Here is a 19,976-nt window from a genome sequence, read left to right on the forward strand (position 1 = left end):
CATTCAACCAAACTCTAGATTACAGGCCAGGCCCCATAGTTCAGCTCAGAATAAAGCATCAACTGAGGCAGTCCACCTGCCAGTGCCAGCATGCCAACCCCGTAGATTCCAGCTCCAGATAAGTAACCCGTTAAAGAAGAACACAACTGTAGCTAATAGACCACTTTATACAGGTGAGGGAGTGTCAAGATTTAGATATCAGACCAGTCCGTACAGTTGATCTGTCGAAAATGAACCAATTTACGTGAATTGAAGATGGGCCAGTCCATAGAGAGAAACTCTGGATAAGAGGCCATCCCTTAGGGCCAATGTCAGATAACAGACCAGCCCATAGATTTACATTTTGGGTAACACACCAGCACTATTGAAAGGTCAGGCAGCTGACCTGTGCATAGTTCAACTCTAGATAAGAAACAAGGCCCCAGAGGCATCCTCCAAACCTTCCTTTCTATAAAATTGAGCTTCAAATGACAGATTTGGTTCCTATAAAATCCATCTCCAATTGAAGTTTTTGCCACAAAGCCTTTTATATTACTTTTGCCGTTCCTATGCGCTGTAAACAGCAGGTGTTGAAAAGACCTAATTGTGTGTTGCTCAGTTTAATGAATTTGAAAGGATTGTGTGTTGAGCCACCCATGACAGGATTCAAACTTGTCAAATGCAATAAAAACAGGTGTCAGAAGGGAGTGGACACCTCGCTGGTCTTAAATGCAGCCTTCGTTTCTGTGAAGTCCAACCACAAAAAAGCAGATCTCTGTTCCATACAGTCAGCAAACCAGAGAGGCCGCTTAGGTCTCGGTTAGCGGTTTGTTTAAAGGACAGTTTGAGAGTGGGACAGATATGACCAATATGACAAACTCCCCAGACAACAAGGGGCGCTATAGAGCAGCTCTTCGGCACTAGGTCCTCTGTGAAATCCTGGGGCTGATGGGTCCCAGACTAGTCAGACAGACTAAAGTTTCAGGTGAGCAGCTCCATAGGTTGATATGTCCAAACTTAAACTGGGATATTGCCCGAAAGGCTACGTTGTCTGAAAGGACAAAGGCGCAGTGGCAGAGTCCGTCAGGTGCAAACTATCTGCCTCTGAGAAGTAGCGGCAAGGCGGGCTAGTTACATGTTCCCTGGTGGGCCTGTCGGCCTCTGAGCAGTGCCACAGAACACAGGCCTGGCACTGGGCCCTGAAGGCCTCACTGCCAAAGAGCCAGCTGAATCTCATTGATCGTTTACCTCCGGGGCAACCAGGCTCTCGGGAGCAATAAGCGAGCAAGCCCCTCTCTTCCCCCTTTCAGTGCTCTAGAAGCGGGGGTGCACACAGTGCTCTTACTCTTTCATTACTAGCTTGCCCTCCTTTCCCATCATTATCCATGAAGTCTCCTCCTGCCAAGTGTTTACAGTCTTTAATTTACACATTTGCACATGCTCTATTGAGCTTAAGAAGCTTGAATTAATCTCTTCTTTTCCTGACGTCTCCCACTGGCCCTCCAACCAAAGAGGGAGCTTCGCAGCCTGCCTGTGCAACCATCATAGCACTCCTCATAGCCCTATGGCCTTGTCCAAGTCACCTATAGTGGGGTCCTTGGCAAAGTAACCTGTTACACCCATGATAGGATCCAAGTCGTAGCAAGTCTTCCACGGGGCTCATAATAGTGCCACCGCCTTGTCCAGGTCCCCTATACCAGGACCGCCCTTGCCAAAGTGATCTATAACACCATAGCAAAGGGCACCTATGACAGGGTCCTTGGGCCCGATGAACAAAAGTTAGAAATTGTGATTTCCGAATTGCAATTCTGACCAAATCGCAATTAGGAAATGGCAATTCCTAATGTACTAAAGAATATATTTTAAAAAGCGATTCCTAGTGGGGTCGCAAATCGACCTACCTCATGAATATTAATGAGGTAGGTTGCCATGCCTGTGATTGCTTTTAAATAAAGCAATTTCTTCCTTAAAGGAAAACGGAAAGGGTTTTAAAAAAAGTTATGTTTTATGTTTTTTAGAGTTGCCAGTGGTCTGTGGGACCATTATCTGCTCTTAGAAAATATTTTTGTTTGCATTCTCAAAGGTTAAGTGGTCCCTTGGTGACCCCTTCCCATTTGCAAATAGGTTACGACCTCCTTTGAGGTGCTAGTAAAATATTAATGTTTTGCGACTGGAATTTGGTTGCAAAACATTAATACATACCACTGCGATCCATTATTTAGAAGAGACACCCTAATGACGCCATTTCCAAATACCGATTCGCAAAAGTTACTGAATTGCAATTTGGCGTTTGTACATCTAAAATGCTTTTTTTCAGTCTCAAATAGCGTTTTGACCTCCCAAAAAGTTTTTTACATCTGATCCCAAGTCAGGCACCTATTGCAGTCATGACAACTTGGCCTTCCACAAGCGTCTATTGACAGCGCCCAGCCCTTGTCTAAGTGCTTTAAAGGGGTGCTGGCTGTGTGTGGGTTGCCTATCAACTGTCTTAGGGTCCTCATCTCAAGTTACGTTTTCTAGGATCCTTGCCAGAGTAACCTAAATCACTTATAAAATGCTTACCTATGTGTGGCACTTTGAGAAACAACAGTAGATACACTTGGCTTATTTAACATGGCGTTATTAGCTTTCAAGGTATAAGTCTAGTTTTTTCCAGTTTTCTTCTGATAGGGACTGTCTGGCTTGTTCCTTCCTGATGGTTTGCATCTCTGGGTGTCCCTCAGACAGCCCCGCTCCTCCTGGAGCACGGCGGGACAATCCGTAGTGCCGGGTTGGGTCCGGCTCCCTCCTTGTCTCAATCCTCGGGGTATTAGCCTCTACTGGTCTGGTCTCTGTCTGGGACGCGACGATGCTCTCTGTTCTTCCGTTAGTTTCTGGGCCTCTCTTGACGTCGGGTACGGAATCCTTCTATGAGCTCCAGTCGTTGCCACCTTCATCACTGGAGAAGCTGCAGCTTCGGCGTTATTCCACTCTGTGATTGGTTCCCGTGACCAAGTCACGTGAGGCATTCTGGAATCCAGGAGGTCCCTGTTTTTAAAGGCGCCGTCTTGATCCTGTAAATACGGGTCCTGTGGAGAGTTAAAATAGAGGAGAGACGTAAGGGGGGAATACATCCTCATCATCCTCCTCTATCGTGACACCCTCAGGTACATCGTGACTCTGATAGTTATGGACCTATGGACCTGAGATCGCCTGAGTCACCTATAATGGGTTTACTTTGTGGTGCATTCTCTGGCTTGTCCTTTTATGTATTGTTTGCCTCTATGGATGGGTCTGATACCTATAACTGGCTCATATAGTTTGGTCTTGGCCCTTCCTGAGTAACCGCAGAAAGGATACACTCCTGGTCTTGGCTGTGTTACAATTGAAACCCACTTCACACTGCCAATCACGGAGCCTCACATAACACATTATTACAATCTACAAAACAAGCACACTGTTGGGACCTTTGCATGCTGCGTTTGTTCAGACGCCTTGGAGTGACAACTGTGTGCTCAGTAAGGTCTACCAGGTCAACTAGTTTGAGGTGGGCTTCTAGAAAAGACGCCTATCTGTGTATCGTACTCCAGAAGTCTGGACCAGAAGCATGTACAGTATACTACTAACGGTATACTCATCTGGGCAGATCTCACAAAGACACTGATTATCTCAGGAAAACTGGGCTTCAGAGCCTCTTGAGATCTGCAGGTGAAGCAGCATTGGCTCACTAGTACTTTGATTTGAACTGTTGGGTGTAAACTGGACTGGTTGGATGGATGTGGGAATCGCATCACAAAATAGGAAGTTTAGTGCAAAATGCATGGGTTTCTGACGAGTTTTTATTATAAAGAGTATGTTTAAAGCCAATTTCAACATGGGACAAGCTGTTGACTAAAAATCTATGGTTAAAATAAAATATACTGTTTGATATTGTTCACTTGCATCTACATGACCAGGCCGAGATGCACCTCTATTAAATCAAATTTGCAAGCAATAGGCAGTTTAAGGCATTTTTATAAGGATACCCCTAGAGAGCTGTCAGAATCACCTTTTATTAGTCCATGTGTGTGCCTGGCACTTACCCTGTTGTTTTGGGCCCCAGGCTCCATTATCTGTAGTCTAGACGCCCCCTGTAGGGAAAACGTTCCACTGCTTCATAAAGTAGCAAGCACACCACTGTTTCTCTGCAGCTCCAGACAAACCCCACCACAACCAGAAGGAACCAGGCCACTTTGGTTGCCCGGTGACCCTATCCCTACCAATCAGGTGCCGGCAGTACATACCATACTCCACTTGAAAACTGATTATAGGATCCTTATTGCACGCTGTGCTACACTACAAGGCGTCTTTGTTTCGTGTTGTTCTACATTTATTTTTACTATGCTTCCTGACGTTGCAACATTAGGAATGGCACTGATTTCTCTAACGAAAACCTGGCTCTGTCAGAAAGTATTTACCATTAAAATTCCTTCTTAGGAAATGCACTTAGGATTTGCGACACACTACCTGTTCACATCAGACTTGCTCCTTTCTTACAAACTTTCAAGCCTTATCTCCAAAAACATCTCTTCACAAAGCCCCAGTATTTCTGTCTTCTCACAATAGTGTGTCCTTTGCTCATTTACCCTCTTCTTTCAATTTCCATAGCACTCCCCTGGAGCCATTGTTTCCATCCTGATATGCAGTGCTTTAAATGGGCAGGTACTATCAGGTACTCTGTACGTGTACTTCTTAAATGTGGAAGGGATAGTACTGCCACTTCTCAGCACTAGTCCAATGCTTTTAATGGGTGAGTACCAGCACTTTTCAGCAGCAACCGGGTACTCGGGGACAAGGAGTACCTGCTATTCTAATTTTAAGCACTGCTCATAGGCAGCTCCGACGAAGTGATGGGCATGTTTGTCAATCCATTCAGAGTATTTCCCGCTGCTTGTTATTTGCTTGAACCGGATTAGCAAACAATTTTTATAGTTTCACTTGCTGAGGTGTTCTGCTATCTTGTATGATTCCTGCTTGCTATACATAGCAATCTGTCTTTGAAGCACTATGGCAAAAACTATTAACTAAATAAAATATATGTCAGTATCCTGATCCGCATGCTTTGCAAAAGCTGCACTTTGGAATTGGAATAAAAAGCTGGGTAATGCATCACATTGAATTCTGAGGTCGTAGTGGAATATTCCCCCATTTAATATGAAGGCCTCCGACAGCTTCTTTGCTATTTGACATCAAATCTCGGGTACTCCAGCTGCTGTAACATATGGTTTAAATCAGAGATCATAATATTAACAGTTTTATTACCCTGCATTATAATAGACCTATAGCCTTTCAGTGTAATGCCTTATGGAAAGGCATTGACCTTTATTGCTTGAGGTTACTTTGAGTTTCACTGTATGTGGTACTAAACTTCACGTCACTTCCTACTGCAAGCCTTGACAGCTCAACAACAGCTGCCACTGGAGAGTCACAGAAACTAAGCATCTAGGCAAATCACTCCAGCCTTACTGTCCTCCATTATAGGCCCTGGAGAACATCTGTTGCTCGTTGAGGCCAGCTTTGCACTTGGTAGCCCTACTCCCCTATATACATGGGTGCATGTTTGGTTTGTTGCTGCAGAGGAAGCTAATGAACGAGATGCCTGCATGTTGTGAGGTCGGACAGAAAGGGTTAATATCAACAGTGACAAAAGCGATGGACTTAGTGAGGCCTTCTGTATGTGGTTCCTTAGGCTGCTGATACAGCAGTCATTCCACTTAAGCAGTTTGTTTTTTGACGGTATGCATGGTTTCTTCTCCTCGTCATGTCCCCCTAGCTTTAGTTCAGTGTTTTCTTAATGGTAGAATGGAACATAACCTAGTAGTCCATCAGTAATTACTTATTGCCAATACCTTTATTTTGTATGAATTTCCTGAGTAGAGTTGACTCAAGATAGATTGAGGATATGATCCTCTAGAACCCTCATCTTTTATATCCTTAAATGATATATCTCTACTGCGTATGTGTGGGTGTTACTCCAAGGTATTTGATTTATCTACTATGATAGATTACACGTTCATTGTTAGTGAACATTGTGATTTATACAAATGATACTGCCTACATGGGCATCTGGAGAGTGACCATTGTTTGCAAAGTTCTCCTTGTGGCGTGAATCTTGAGTTTTAACCTTGGATAATCAGTCAAGTAGTGGGGATAATGATTCCCGCCGTTAATGTATAAAGGCAAAATTCAAATCCTTCTTTTGGTAAACTCCTAGTTAGAGCAGAGTTTAGAAACAGATAGGTTAAATTATAATTTTTACGACAGAAGATATCTGTCAGATTTGTTTGAAAATGTGCAACATTGGTTAATATAGGTTATTATCCCACATGAATCCTTTATTACAACTCAGTTTTCACAGTCTTAGGGGCCTGTATGAAATGTGTAGCTGTAGACTAGTATAGCTGGGCACACACGCACACATATATATATAAAGCTGCTTGTTTTGAACCCCGGAGCTGTGCCGCACTCTTTCCTACCTGGGAGGAAGTTTGGTGTTTATATATATACATATATATATATAGATAGATATATATATACCTACACAACGTTGAAAGATGAGACTCACACTCAGGAAGTAAACCAAATACGTTTAAATAAACGTATTTGGTTTACTTCCTGAGTGTGCGTCTCATCTTTCAACGTTGTATGGGCATACTTTTGCCGGGAGGCCTCACCGGCGTGATGCACCACCTGCCAACGGGCCCGGAGAACTCGTAGACTTTAGTCCATGGCAATCTACTGTGCATTTGTTGATTTATCAACAACTTGAATGCAATAGGTTGTGGAATACTGTGAGTAAATAGCCTCTCTTGCGAGGGAGGGCAAGTGGTGGCTTGTTTTTATTCTTAGCAGGCTTTACTTGGGCAGGTGTGCTAAGGTTCAGTTGACATAAGCTGGCAAAATGACTAGCGTGGTTCTATGTAAGGGTGAGGTAAGGTTGGTGGTGTGCTTGCACCACTGCCTCATACACGAATTACATATATTACAGGTTTGGATGCTTTTATTGTACAAAATCCAATGATATAAACTTTTCAAAGACACTCCTAAAATATGGAACATATTTCAAAGGTACCTATGGAATATGTGATTCAGCGTTATAATGACAGCAACAAACCATTATGCATAGATACGCAACTGTTATTGTTTTAATCAGTGGTGTATTAATCAAAGTTAAAGAAAACCTGGACATTTTAAATTCAATCAGTACCCATTGTTAGCTGCACACTGTGAAAACAGCTTCAACAGTCTCTCCCTTCTGCGGACGAAACGTGTTTTTAATAAAAACAGGCTGTTTTATTTAAAATTCTACATTCTTAACTGTAAAATTAAATATTTTCTCTTCTTTTTCTAAAGACAACAAAACAGTATTTTCCAGTATTTCCCATACTGTTTTCAATAAAATTAACAATGTTTTGAAACTAACTTCCCCCAAACAAACATGTAAAATTAAAAAAGAATTATAGGTAACACGTCAGCGTCATATTTATGATGTCGCGAGAACCCCACAATGGCAATTTAGGGGCAGATTAATTACACTATCTCAATCACTGTTTTTTGTTTTGAACAGCCACACCAAGAATATTGTTATCTGTGACCAAACGCAGCTTGCCCTTCCTCTAGATGCTCTTGCAGAAAATGCTGATAAAAAAAACACAGACAACAAATGTATGAGCCGCTCAAGTGGCATTATTTGGACAGGGTCCCGGGATAGGGCAAAAGGTGACTAGGAGGAAGTGGTCCCTAAAATGGTCTCCAATGCTGGTGTCATCTCCTACTAGTTGATAGTGTATGACGATGCCTGAGGCTAAAACTGATCTGTACTAATTTTGATGTATCAATTGAGACTTCCCAACTAAAAATCCAAGATGTTTGCTCTACACCTTCTGAGAAAGATACATGAAGCATAGTTCACATCACTCTTAACATATGTAGCACTGGTCTGCTTTGTAATGTGCAAGGCAACTTCGAACAGACACTCCTTTTTAGAAGAAAGCTCTAGATCAGAGGGTGCTCAACGTAGGTCCCTGAAAGCGGGATCCAGTTCAGATATTCAGACGTTGACTGACTCTGTAATGTGTTCCATTTAAACTCATTATATGTATATCTATATTATATGCATAGGCTAAATATCTGGCCTGCCTGGATCTACTTTCGGCACGCTACCCTAGATCTAAGCTCTGTTACACCTATGGAAGTTATGTGGATTCTTGCTGATAACCTATATTCTGTAGCATCTCCTCTTCAGTTTGCCCTGGGCGCCCCCAACCATCTTCTGGAATCAACCTTGACTGTTTGCCCATCATCTAGAACCTAACAAGAGTCTTGGGTATCGCTTGATAGCAACACTACCAGGGCCCTGGGACAGTGGGGTGAAAAAGACAATACCAACACTGATAGCACCAAATACACCCCATCTGCCCCAGAACCCGAGAAGATGCCTGGAAAGAGGGAAACAGGAAAGTCACGGGAATCTATACCTGGCCTCACCCTCGAAAAATTGGGATGAATTTGGCAGATGCAATATTTGCACCATTTGCTTGAAAGTACTGGCTTTGCCTTTACTCGGTGTAGGACAGTAATAACCATTGTACGGTGCCTGACAGTACCGTCGTAGAAATTACATGGTACAGGACAAGTGTCTAAGATGACTGCTGCCAGTGCATGACAGTACCAGCATTGTTAGTTCTTGGTTTATGATGGGACTACCGCTGTAAGTACTCTGTGTCTGATGGTACCACAGTACTTATTACTTATCAGTACAGTGGTGACAGTGCTTGTTAGGACCTGGGTACCACTACTCCAAGTCGGCATTTGCCTCCACAGCCAGTTCATGATGCTTGACAGTACTACTAGTGACGGTACTACTAGGGCACAGTACTCTGTTCCCCACTGTACCACCAGTAGCAGTGCTTGTCCCGACGCCCAGGACATATTGTTTGGGGTCAAGGGCAACAAGTTTTCATGTGTATTTTGTCCTTGGGACAAGTAGGCCCAACCCCCTGCAGCACAAACCCTTTGGCTGCCAATTTGCAGTACCACATTATGGATCACGGAAGGGCACTGTCTACAGATAAGGTAATATTTTTGTCCATATGTTAATGCTTTTCAAACTTGTATTTATGGTTCATTAATTGAAAGCCTTTATTATTAGGGTCAGCACTCTAAGTAAATGTTGTAAGCTCTGACTGCACTACTGACGGTGGTTCCAGTATAAAAATGTGTACATACATGTTTAAAGTTTAGTAATGTGAGGCTATGTATAATGCTCCCAGAATGCTCTCTGATTTGATGCAAATATTTGCAGAAGCTTGAAAGCAAGATAGATGATTCTTTTGTTTCCAAATAAAATGTTCATTAAAAAAATGAGTGCAGAATAAAACCAGATTGCTAAACTACTGTAAAATGTCAGGAACCATTTCTTTCCAGCATCATTTAGTAACATGTGTTGATGCATGCTAGTATTTCCCAAAAGATATTCATAATGCAAAATCGGTGTAACCAGTTTCAATAAGATTTTGGGAAACAAAAATAAACAAGCATTGGCAAAGCCAGTAGGTCTGGAATTGGTGGTCAGCTTTTTAGATGTGTCAATGTGTGAATTGTTTTGGCATGGTTTTTGTAAAACATTACTGGTGTGGTAGCTGCTGGGACCTCACTATAATAACAAACATTGGTAAAAGCAAAAATTGTTTTTGGTCTCAAAAAGCACACACTGCCGCAGTAGTTACTGGCACTGGGCAAAACTACTTTGTGTGCCGATATGCTCCTTGTGAAAGAGCAGAACACTGTCACTCACAGTGAAGCCAGACGATACAGAGAGACAGAGAGAGACACAATCTTAATAAACGCCGAAGATTATGGTCCACGCCAGACCAAATTAGGGGCCCAATTATTAAAGAGAGTCTCAAAAGTGCACCCATGGTGCAGCTATATGGCTTTCGTGAATTCCCAAGAATTTACAGAAGTAGGGCAAGAAATAGTATCCCTGGAAAATATTTGTGAACAGCATTTTATCATGAGCAAATTTGCATATGTAGATTTGATCATGCGAAAATCTGAGTGTTTGCAAGTTCACTTTCCCACCAACCACTTTTTACTCCACTCTGGAAGAAGGTTTACATCTGCCATTGTCAGGAGTACATTTTCAACATTTTTCGGTATGGGAAAAGATTAGAGAAGGGTTGTTAAAAACCCTTAAAACATCCAAGTTAGTAGGTTTGCACAGACTCAAAAGGGCATTCTAACCCTGGAAATATTGCGTACCACTACCTTCAGCCCCAGTATGTAGATCTGCGGAAACGTGGCAACATAAGGGGATTGCAAGTATTCAAACACTACTATGGTATGAGCCCTGGCCTAATCAGAGAGGCTATATCAGAGCTCTTATATAATGAGATAGCAGCCATAATTTGTCGCTGCACTACATGACACCAAAAGGGCATGTGGATTTTGTTACAGGACAAGTAGATTTAGGAAGCAACCTGCCCCATGGACAAGTAGATATTTTATTAAACTCCACACCCCTGCAGTGGTGCAGGCGTCAGTACTTGTGACCTGTCAGTATGGGGGCTCGGGGGGCAGCTGAGCACGGCGAGGTCTGCCCCCCGGGCAGATTGGGAAGGGGGGGGGCTGGCCGACTAGCGGCCATTTTGTATGTTTTTTGTGCTACATTGGGACTAGCCCAATTGTAGCCCAATATGTGGATATGTAGCCCAAGGGGTATTTATTTCATTTTCGCGCCTCCCCAGCCACCATTTTAGGTTTGGTGACCTGGTGGCTGGGAGCGCTGACCTAGATAGGTTGAGGATTTGGAAATGCTACATTGTGTAGGATTGGGTAAGATTATGGTTATGGAATGTTATGTTGTATTTCGTGGGGTGGGGGATCTGATGTGGGGATAGCAGGGGTGGGGGGAGGAACAAGGGGTCAGGAAATTCTTGTATAGTGAGGTTTTTAGTTTTGGAAGGCAGTTGCCAAGGGTTGAAATTGTGATATGCACCTGTTTCAATAAATCTGCCTTTTTCACACACACAAAGTGGTCTTGTGTCGGCTTGCTCCCCCCCCCCCTTATCTCCCAATCGGTGATGACGTTGCCTACTACCTAGCAGTACCACTGCAGTGCTTGGCCAGCTCAGATTTAGCAGTAATACACCTTGTGTTGTGAAAATGTCATGAATAATCTTCCTCAAACTGACCCGGATCTCTACTTCCGTTTCCAGGTAACAGGCTGGACGAGGGGTCCGACGTGGAGTCCGAGCCAGACCTACCCTTGAAGCGCAAGCAGCGGCGCAGCCGGACCACCTTCACGGCCGAGCAGCTGGAGGAGCTGGAGAAGGCCTTCGAGAGGACCCACTATCCGGACATCTACACCCGGGAGGAGCTGGCCCAGCGGACCAAGCTCACGGAGGCGCGAGTGCAGGTACGGAGTCTGAGGCGGGGCCCACTCAAGGCCTCCGAGAGCTAGTCGTGCCAGCCCTCATCTGGGCCCAGGCCACGCCCACTCAGAGCTGCACCAGGCCCACACACCCTCTGTTGTGTCCTGCACATTGAACCTCATATGCATTATCCTGATGAGGCCTCCTCTGTCGGGTCTAACTGTAACGTACCGGAAGTCTTGTTAGATATATTGACTGGTGGCCTGACCTCTTGCGTTGTTTCTAGTACTGAGGACTCATTCTGTCCAGTAATAAATGTCTCGTGATGGGTATTGTGTCGTGTACCAGAGGCCCCATGTGGAGCGCCGTGTCCCTACTGTAGTTCTCCCCATTCACCAGGAAGCAGAACATACGCTATCATTCACTCAACCCTTCAGCGGCATGGTTACCCTTCTTTCACCAGGGAGCCGAATGTGCACCACGGAGGGTGCATATCGTTCACCAGGGAGCAGAGAACACTCCCTTTCCGCTGATGGTGGCGGAGTGTGCATCCCCATTCTAGTGAGAGTGAACGGTTCACTATCATCTGTTAGTAAACTCGGGGTGCACTCACATTTACTGGGACGCAAGGGGTGTACTCAAATCACCGGAAAGCAGAGGGCGCGCCGCGCCGCGTTCACTAGTGAATGGCGCGTGCATCCTCTAAGCACTAGAGAGTCTACAGTGCACCCCCTTCATTGGGGAGCAGATAATGCCCTCCACCCCCAGAAGCGGAGCCCCCGCGTCCTTCGCAAGGGAGGGGGCGGCGCACTCCCATTCACCAGGCAGACGGTGGGTGAAGTTCTTTCTGTAATGAGTGGAAAGTGCACCCCTCCTCCCCCGTTCGCCTGGCCGTGGGGGCGACACCCCTTTTTCATTGAAGATGGGATAATTATTGTTCATAGACCCATGGCTGTCTAGATATGGTGATTTGTTTGGGTGTGACCAGAGGTTTGGGGTATCGGAAGAGGAAGGCTGAGGAAGTGAGTGCAGTGTGGAGTTGAGGGTAAGGCCCATGTTGTGGCGGGAAGAGGCCGGCTGTATGTGTGGGGGTGTTTTTGTTTCAGGGTTGGCTTTGACATGCACAGGATTAATATTCCTGGCGGGAGCGGCACACGGGGCCTCTTGCCTGACAGTGAAGCCCGTGTCAGCTGTGCCCACAACTCAAAGGGCTCGGAGGTGTTAAAAGATTTGTGCTCCAAAGGGGTCCTTGGGAACCGAAGTGTGTGTGCGGGCGGGGGCTACCAAGAAAAGCCCTCGCCCGAGGAATGCTTCGGTTTGCACAGAGCGCCTGGAGTGCGACTGACTTCGTCCCAAACTCACAAGCATCGGCTTCTCTTTATAAAGTCCCCTTTTCCCCAAAAGTAAATTTCAGCACTAGGGAGGTTGAGCACAACGCGACCAAAGAACACTACCACCCCCCCCCCCCCCCTACTCTTACACGTTCTTCTGCCTCCACGGGCCCCTTTACACCACTGAAACGGTGGTCGGGACCCGTGCCCGAATATCTCTGAACTCAGTAGACTAGAGTTTTGTGGCACTGAAGCAGTGGCCTGGACCCATGTGCTTTTACCTGTGAACCTCTATTTGTGACACTGAATCAGTGCCCTGGATCAATGCACTTTTACATGTGAACCTCTAGAATGAAGTTTTGTGCCACTGAAGCAGTGGCCTGGACCCATGTGCTTTTACCTGTGAACCTCTATTTGTGACACTGAATCAGTGGCCTGGATCCATGCACTTTTATCTGGGAACCTCTAGAATAAAGTTTCGTAGCACTGAAGCAGTGGCATGGATCAATGCACTTTTACATGTGAACCTCTAGAATGAAGTTTTGTGGCACTGAAGCAGTGGCCTGGATCAATGCACTTTTACATGTGAACCTCTAGAATGAAGTTTTGTGGCACTGAAGCAGTGGCCTGGGTCTACATTCTTGTACCTGTGAACCTCTACTTGTGACACTGAATCAGTGGAATGGATCAATGCACTTTTACATGTAAACCTCTAGAATGAAGTTTGGTGGCACTGAAGCAGTGGCCTGGACCCATGCACTTTTACCTGTGAACCTCTAGAATGAAGTTTTGTGGCACTGAAGCAGTGGCCTGGATCAATGCACTTTTACCTGTGAACCTCTAGAATGAAGTTTTGTGACACTGAAGCAGTGGCCTGTATCTATATCCTTGCCCTCTGAATTTGTAGTCTGAAGTTTTGTGTCACTGAAGCAATGGCCTGGACCCACGCGCTTTGACCTGTGAACCTCTATAACTAAGGTTTGTGGTACTGAAGCAGTGGCCTCCGTTCATGCCATTTTGCAGTGACATGCCAGTAATGCAGGGCCTGAATACTTGTGCCCATGAAACTGTGGTCTGGATACTTGTGCCACTTAAGCTGTATCGTGAATCCACACCCTTAGACACTGAAGCGGTGGCCTTGGATATATGCACATGCACCTATAAAGCCATAGTCTTGTACTGTGTCATTGACTCTGTGGCCTGGAGTTTCCGAAGACTGAAATGGTAGCCTTGATCCTTGCACTTGTGACATTGAAGTCGGGGCTTCTATCTTTGTACCACTAAAGCTGTGGTTTGAGTACCCACTCTTTTGACCCAAAAGCTCAAAACCTGAATACAAGCACTGGTGCCTCTAAGGCAGTAGTCTAGATCCTACTCCTACTGAAAAGGTGGCCTGGAGTTTTGTAACATTAAGTGGTGGTCTTGAGCAATGCTGTAGGGCAGCAGTTCTAACCCTTTTGATTTCTGTGGACCCGCACTGAATCTTCATTGGAACCCCTACTGAGATTATTCGAAGCTGGGGACCCCCAGCCTGACCCATTTCTATGATTTGAACTTCAAAACAACACACAAAAATGCAGAAACGAGTATACACCGAACAAATTCTCAAATATTGAAATACTTTGTTTAATTCACAAGCAAATGTAGAAAAGGCTTCACGTTTTCATTTTTGCTTTTTTTCGTTTGTATGTACTGCATTCATTTTAATTACAGTTCATTTAATAACACACCAGTGGACCCCCTGAGCAGTCTTCACGGACACCCAGGAGTCCTCGAACCTCAGATTAAGAACCCCAGCTCTATGGCATCAGAAGTAGCGGCTTTTATCTCTGTCACCGAAGCCATGGTCTGGATCAGTTGCCACTGGAGGCATTACCTGAATCCTTTGCCACTCCTGCTTTGGGCTGGATCCTTTGCGCCATATCATTGTGCCATAAGACACATGGCCTAGATCGTTTTGTCACTGGAACCGTGGCCTGGATTTTGGGCAGTTGGACCTTAGGCCTGGATCTTTTTGCCACTGGAGCTGTGGCCTCGATTCTTTGCCACTGGAACTGTGGCCTAGATTCTTTGCCACTGGAGCTGTGGCCTAGATTCTTTGCCACTGGAACTGAGGCCTAGATTCTTTGCCAGTGGAGCTGTGGCCTGGATTCTTTGCCACTGGAGCTGTGCCTAGATTCTTTGCCACTGGAGCTGTGCCTAGATTCTTTGCCACTGGCTCTGTGCCTAGATTCTTTGCCACTGGAGCTGGGCCTGGATTCTTTGCCACTGGCGCTGTGCCTTGATTCTTTGCCACTGGAGAGTGCCTGGTTTCTTTGCTACAGGCGCTGTGCCTGGATTCTTTGCCAATGGAGCTGTACCTGGATTCTTTACCACCGGCGCTGTGCCTGGATTCTTTGCCTCTGGCGCTGTGCCTGAATTGTTTGTGCCACTCTATCTGTGGCCTGGATCCATAGCCACTTGAGCCGTGGTTGAGATCCTTTGCCACTGGTGCTGCATCTGGGATCCTTTGTGTCTATGGAGCCATGGCATCGAATTTTGTGCCCTTGAAGCTGTGGACTGGATCATTTGCCACTGAAGCCATTGCCTAGATCCCATACCACTCAAGCTGTGCCTTTAATCCTTAGTGCCCCTGAAGCTGTGCCCAGGATCTTTGTGCCACTGACACCTTGGCCTGGATCTTATTGCCATTTGGAGCCGTGGGCTGGATCTTTAGCCAGTGGAGCAGTGCCCTGGATCCTTGTCTCACTGAATCTATCCCCCAGATCCTTTGTCTGTTTGGAGCTGTGGCATGGATCTTTGTTACAATGTGTGCTTGGCCTGGATTATTTTGCCGCTAGAGCACTAGACTGGATCCTTTGACACTTTAGTTGTGGCCTGGATCCTTTTTCACTGAAACCGTGGTCTGGATCCTTGTGCTATTTGAGATATGGCCTGGATTTATTGGCACTGGAACCAAGGACTGGATCCATGTGACACTTGAACCATGGCCTGGATCCTTTGTCACTGGGGCGTGGCACGGATCCTTTGCCATTTGAGCAGTGCCCTGGATCCTCGTCCTTCTTAAATAGCGTTATGGCTGCTTTGTCTTTCTGGAGCTGTGACTTGGATCATAGCTGCACTGGAGCCTTGGGATGCCACCTTTTGCCACTGGAGCACTGGCCTGGTCCCTTTACTACTTCAGTCACGATCTAGATTATTTGCCACCAGAGCCACAGTCTTGATCCTTGTGACATTTGAACTGTGGCCTGGATCCTTTGCCGCTGGAGCTGCGGCATGGATCCTTTGTCTCTCTGGAACTATAGCATGGATACTTATTGCATTGGAGCCACTGCCAGGATGCTTTTACCACTGGAGCTAGCCTGGCTCTTTACTGCACTGGGGTCTTGGCCTGGATCCTTTTGCCCATGGACACAGCTCTGGATCCTTTGCCGCACTAGTCAGAGCCTGGAACTTTTGCCACCGGAGCTGTGTCTTGGATCCTTTGCCACTCGAGCCGGCCTGGATCCATGCTGCTGGAACAGTGGTGAGGTTCATGTCTGGGTCTCAGCTGAGGGGCAGCAGCTGTTCTCGTTCCTCATTCCTAAGGCATTTCTCACGCCTGGATCCTGGCAGGCAGCGCTTCCCACCACATCTAATCCTGCCCCTCCTTGTAGGATATTCTGGATATCCCTGTGATCCTTACAGGACTCCCGGGACCAAGGCGCATGAGGCATTCAAGTTCAAGGCGAGAAAAACCCGGGTTCGAATAATACAGTGGAATATCCACTCCAATACCACAATAATATACTGGAGTTTGCAGTAAAATACATAACACCTGCTAGTTTTACGTCAAATACCGGGCATCATTTTGTACCTAGTGTTGAGCAAGTTTTTTATTACACTTGCATAGTTTGGCAAAATCAGATTTTCTTTTTTTAGCTTGTGTGAAGTATTTTACTACACCTCACGAATCGGGTGAAATTTGGGAAATTTCACCCAGTTCATGAGATGTAGTAAAATACTTGAGTCCCGCCTTCCCTTTGACCATTTCCTACTCCAGGCTGCCCCAGCGACTGGGAATCCTGGAGAAGGAGATCATGGAAATGAAGCTGCTTGGTGGTGAGGTGGGAGGCGTCACAGGACGGACGCAAGAGGGCAAGTGAGGCGGTTTGGGGCATGGATGGGCGGGGCTATTGAAGGGGGAGGAATACCTGCTGTGAATGGGGGTTTAGGTCAGTTCTGAGTCGGAGAACTGCAGGTGGGGGAGGGGCTTACAGCAGGGGATTGTGGGCAGCTACTGAACCTTGCCAGTCCCCCTCTCCCCATTGACTTGAGCAGTCCCCCACAGCAGCAGGCAGGGACAATTTCCCATTACTGAAAAGATCTACAAACACGTGGGAGCTGAGCACTTTGCAGAAGTACTGGCTAAAAGAAAAAATGCAAGGTTGCAGCTCCACAGACGGTACTTCTCTGCACACCCATATCATGGAGAATTATGAATAGTACACTATAGTATTCCATTGAGGTTTAGATTCTGTGAAATACTGTGTAGCACTCTGTAGTATTTCATTGAATACCAAAAGACATACTGTAGTATTCCATCAAATACTTATGTAGTACCCCACTAAATACAAAATTCATATTGTAGCATTTCCCAAAAATGCTGTATTGGGTATTGGAGTATTCTATCAAATACTGAATAGAAAGTGTTAGTATTCAGCTGATAAACACAGCTTATAATAGCAAAGTAGCACGTTTATAAATAGGTTCCTTTATTCGTTTTACATCTCCCAGCCCATCTTAATTTAGATACATTATAAAAGGCTGACTATTATGCATTACCATCCGAAACTAACGAATTTCAATTTTTTTATGGATTTTTTTTTACCTTACATACTCTTGTATCTCCAAGTAGCTCTTAAACAATCAGCTTTAAATGTCCATCATGTAAAAAGTTCGTAGAAAAGCTTGCGGCGTATTTGAATATCTGAATTTTGGACTTGCACAGCTAAACTTTTGTACATTCTACTAAAAAACATCCTGATTGTATGTTCAGAGCTCTTCCATCCTTTCTTTCTCCTTGCTAGGAGCCTGTTCAGGTCTAGGTTTTGACGGCACAGTTGTTGAACAGACCTAATGCCTACTATATACATAAACTGGACTTTGGGTCCACCCATTTCAACCATTGGCTTTTCTCAATCAACCTCCTCTTTCAGACATTGACTGAAGACTTTATTACTCACTTTTTGGGCCACACCAGTGAAGTATTCGGTCTCACTCTCTCACCTAATGCTATTGGCTGTTCGGATGTATCCTTCTGCCTTCACTCAGGTGCTTGCGTTGAACAGCATGATCGACTACTTTACAACTATAGTCCACTCTGTTCTTGCTGTCTCCCTCTCAAGTTTCTTGTTCTAATGCTGCATTGTTTAGCATATTAAATCCAGACCCGTTTGCTTTGCCAGTGCTTCTTTCCAAATGCCCACACATACTTTATTAGGTTGAAACCCAACTTTTCTCTTAGTCCACTCGACCTCTGATGAACATCCTCAAAGATGCATTATCTATTGTTTAGAGCTCGCAATAAGTGAATCGGATTAGCATTAAAAATCAGTAGCAGAAAATGTAATGGAAGAGACCTAGTAGGCAGTAGTGAATGTAAGTGAAAAACCTAATGTAGGTTACAGTGATAAAACCAAAATATAGATTTGGGGGTCCAGAGGGGGCATGATTTGGTAAAACTAGAAGAAAAATTGCTTTTTAAAGCATTGCTGGACGAGCTTTTTGGATAAACCAAATTAGATGGGTTCACTGGCATTGCATAAGCTATGTCTTAAATTAGCGGAAGTGTAACCAAAATAAAAAAGAAGGGTGTTCAGAAAATCTCATAGATAATTTTACTCTTCACTATAGCAAAAGCAACTGAACAGTATTACCCCACACTTAGCATGAAGCAAGAACCTTTGCTAAGAGCAGTGTTTTTTCTTAGTTTAATGTAAAAACGCTCAGCATCTTTTGAGATTTGTTATACCAAAAGCCTTTGAGCAGGCTTTGAGGGGTTAATCGTAGATGTATTTGGACTGTTAATTGGTGGATTCTTAGAAAATAGTAATATTTGAAAAATGAATCAGATTGGAGGAGTGAGCATTTGTTTCCTTTTCTACAATGTAGGATCTGTGGATCCTCAGAGATTCAAGCCAATGATTGAATGACTATAACTGAACTTTTTTGTTGCAGTAGTCATTACAACAATGCCAGGCGCCAAACACTTCACCCTGAACAAAAGCGAGCGAGATGGCTGGTGGATCAACCCTTTCCCCATAGATAATGTGGAGTGATCCTAAACGGGCACATGTTATCCCAAAAGCAAAGAAAAACAGTTTTTTCCTCTGGAATAGTGGACTAGTGGTTGTGCAAAATCGGGATTAGATCCATATATTATTTTAAAAATGTAATTTGTTTTTCGCAAATCCTTCAAAAAAAGTTAAAACAAAGAAAATCTCTATGCAGCTATACTTTTCAGAGACCATGCACGTACGCAGTGCGGACCCAGGGGCTGGCTCAGGGCCTAGCCATAGGCCAGGTTCTTTGTCCTTAGCCCTGTGCACACTGACGAAGACTGTTTACAACTTACTTAGTACTAAGCGGTTGGTGCGGGACATGCACCCAGAGTCAGCTATGCATGGTCACACACACATGCACCGTGCAGCGCAGTGGGAGTTAGGTGCAGGAGTTTGGATTTGCAGCATTCCGCCAACATATGCTGTGCAAGGCCAAAAACATTCATGGCAATATTGGGCATGAGGGAGGTTGGGTGCAGGGTGTGGGTGAAAACTGTGCCCTCCGTTTGCCCCCACAGTGCACGACCGGATGTACTGTACAGTTGGCCATGTACGAGGCTGGCCAACACCATAGAGTTTAGCCTTATTAGTGAGTGGGCTCAGGGTTTGGCATGTGGCCAGTTACTGCTGCCAAAATCCAGTGTACATGGGCAAAGGCTTGCACAGCGGGGAATAGTTGTGTAGGAGGTGATTGTAGTGTTGTCATCAAAACCCCCCAAAATATACTGAAAAACCTAATCTGCGGTGGAGTTTTTCCGGCAGTTCACGGAGTTCCACGGAGTTGAACTCCACCCAGGCCTAATTAGAGCTGAAAGGTGACCAGTTAGCCTGTGCAAGGTGGCTTGCCACAATTTTCACTCAAAAGCTCAACTTTTAGTAACTTATGATTCATTTCACCTATAAACAATTTTTGGGTGAAAACCTGAAAGCTAAGCAGCAAATGGATTGTA

The 19,976-nt window shown here is 45.0% G+C and overlaps 1 protein-coding gene across 3 annotated transcripts in view; it reads left to right on the forward strand.

Annotated features, from left to right (window-relative positions):
- The window catches only part of PAX7 (paired box 7), a 246,288-nt gene that overhangs the window by 147,172 nt on the left and 79,140 nt on the right, over positions 1-19,976 (forward strand). For all 3 annotated transcript variants that reach the window (XM_085609035.1, XM_085609037.1, XM_085609036.1), the window contains exon 5: positions 11,217-11,416. In XM_085609035.1, coding sequence (XP_085465161.1) covers positions 11,217-11,416 — 200 coding nt within the window. The remainder of the gene's footprint in view (positions 1-11,216; positions 11,417-19,976) is intronic.

The sequence above is a fragment of the Triturus cristatus genome, chromosome 1_2, assembly GCF_964204655.1.
Source record: "Triturus cristatus chromosome 1_2, aTriCri1.1, whole genome shotgun sequence".
Lineage (NCBI taxonomy): Eukaryota > Metazoa > Chordata > Amphibia > Caudata > Salamandridae > Triturus > Triturus cristatus.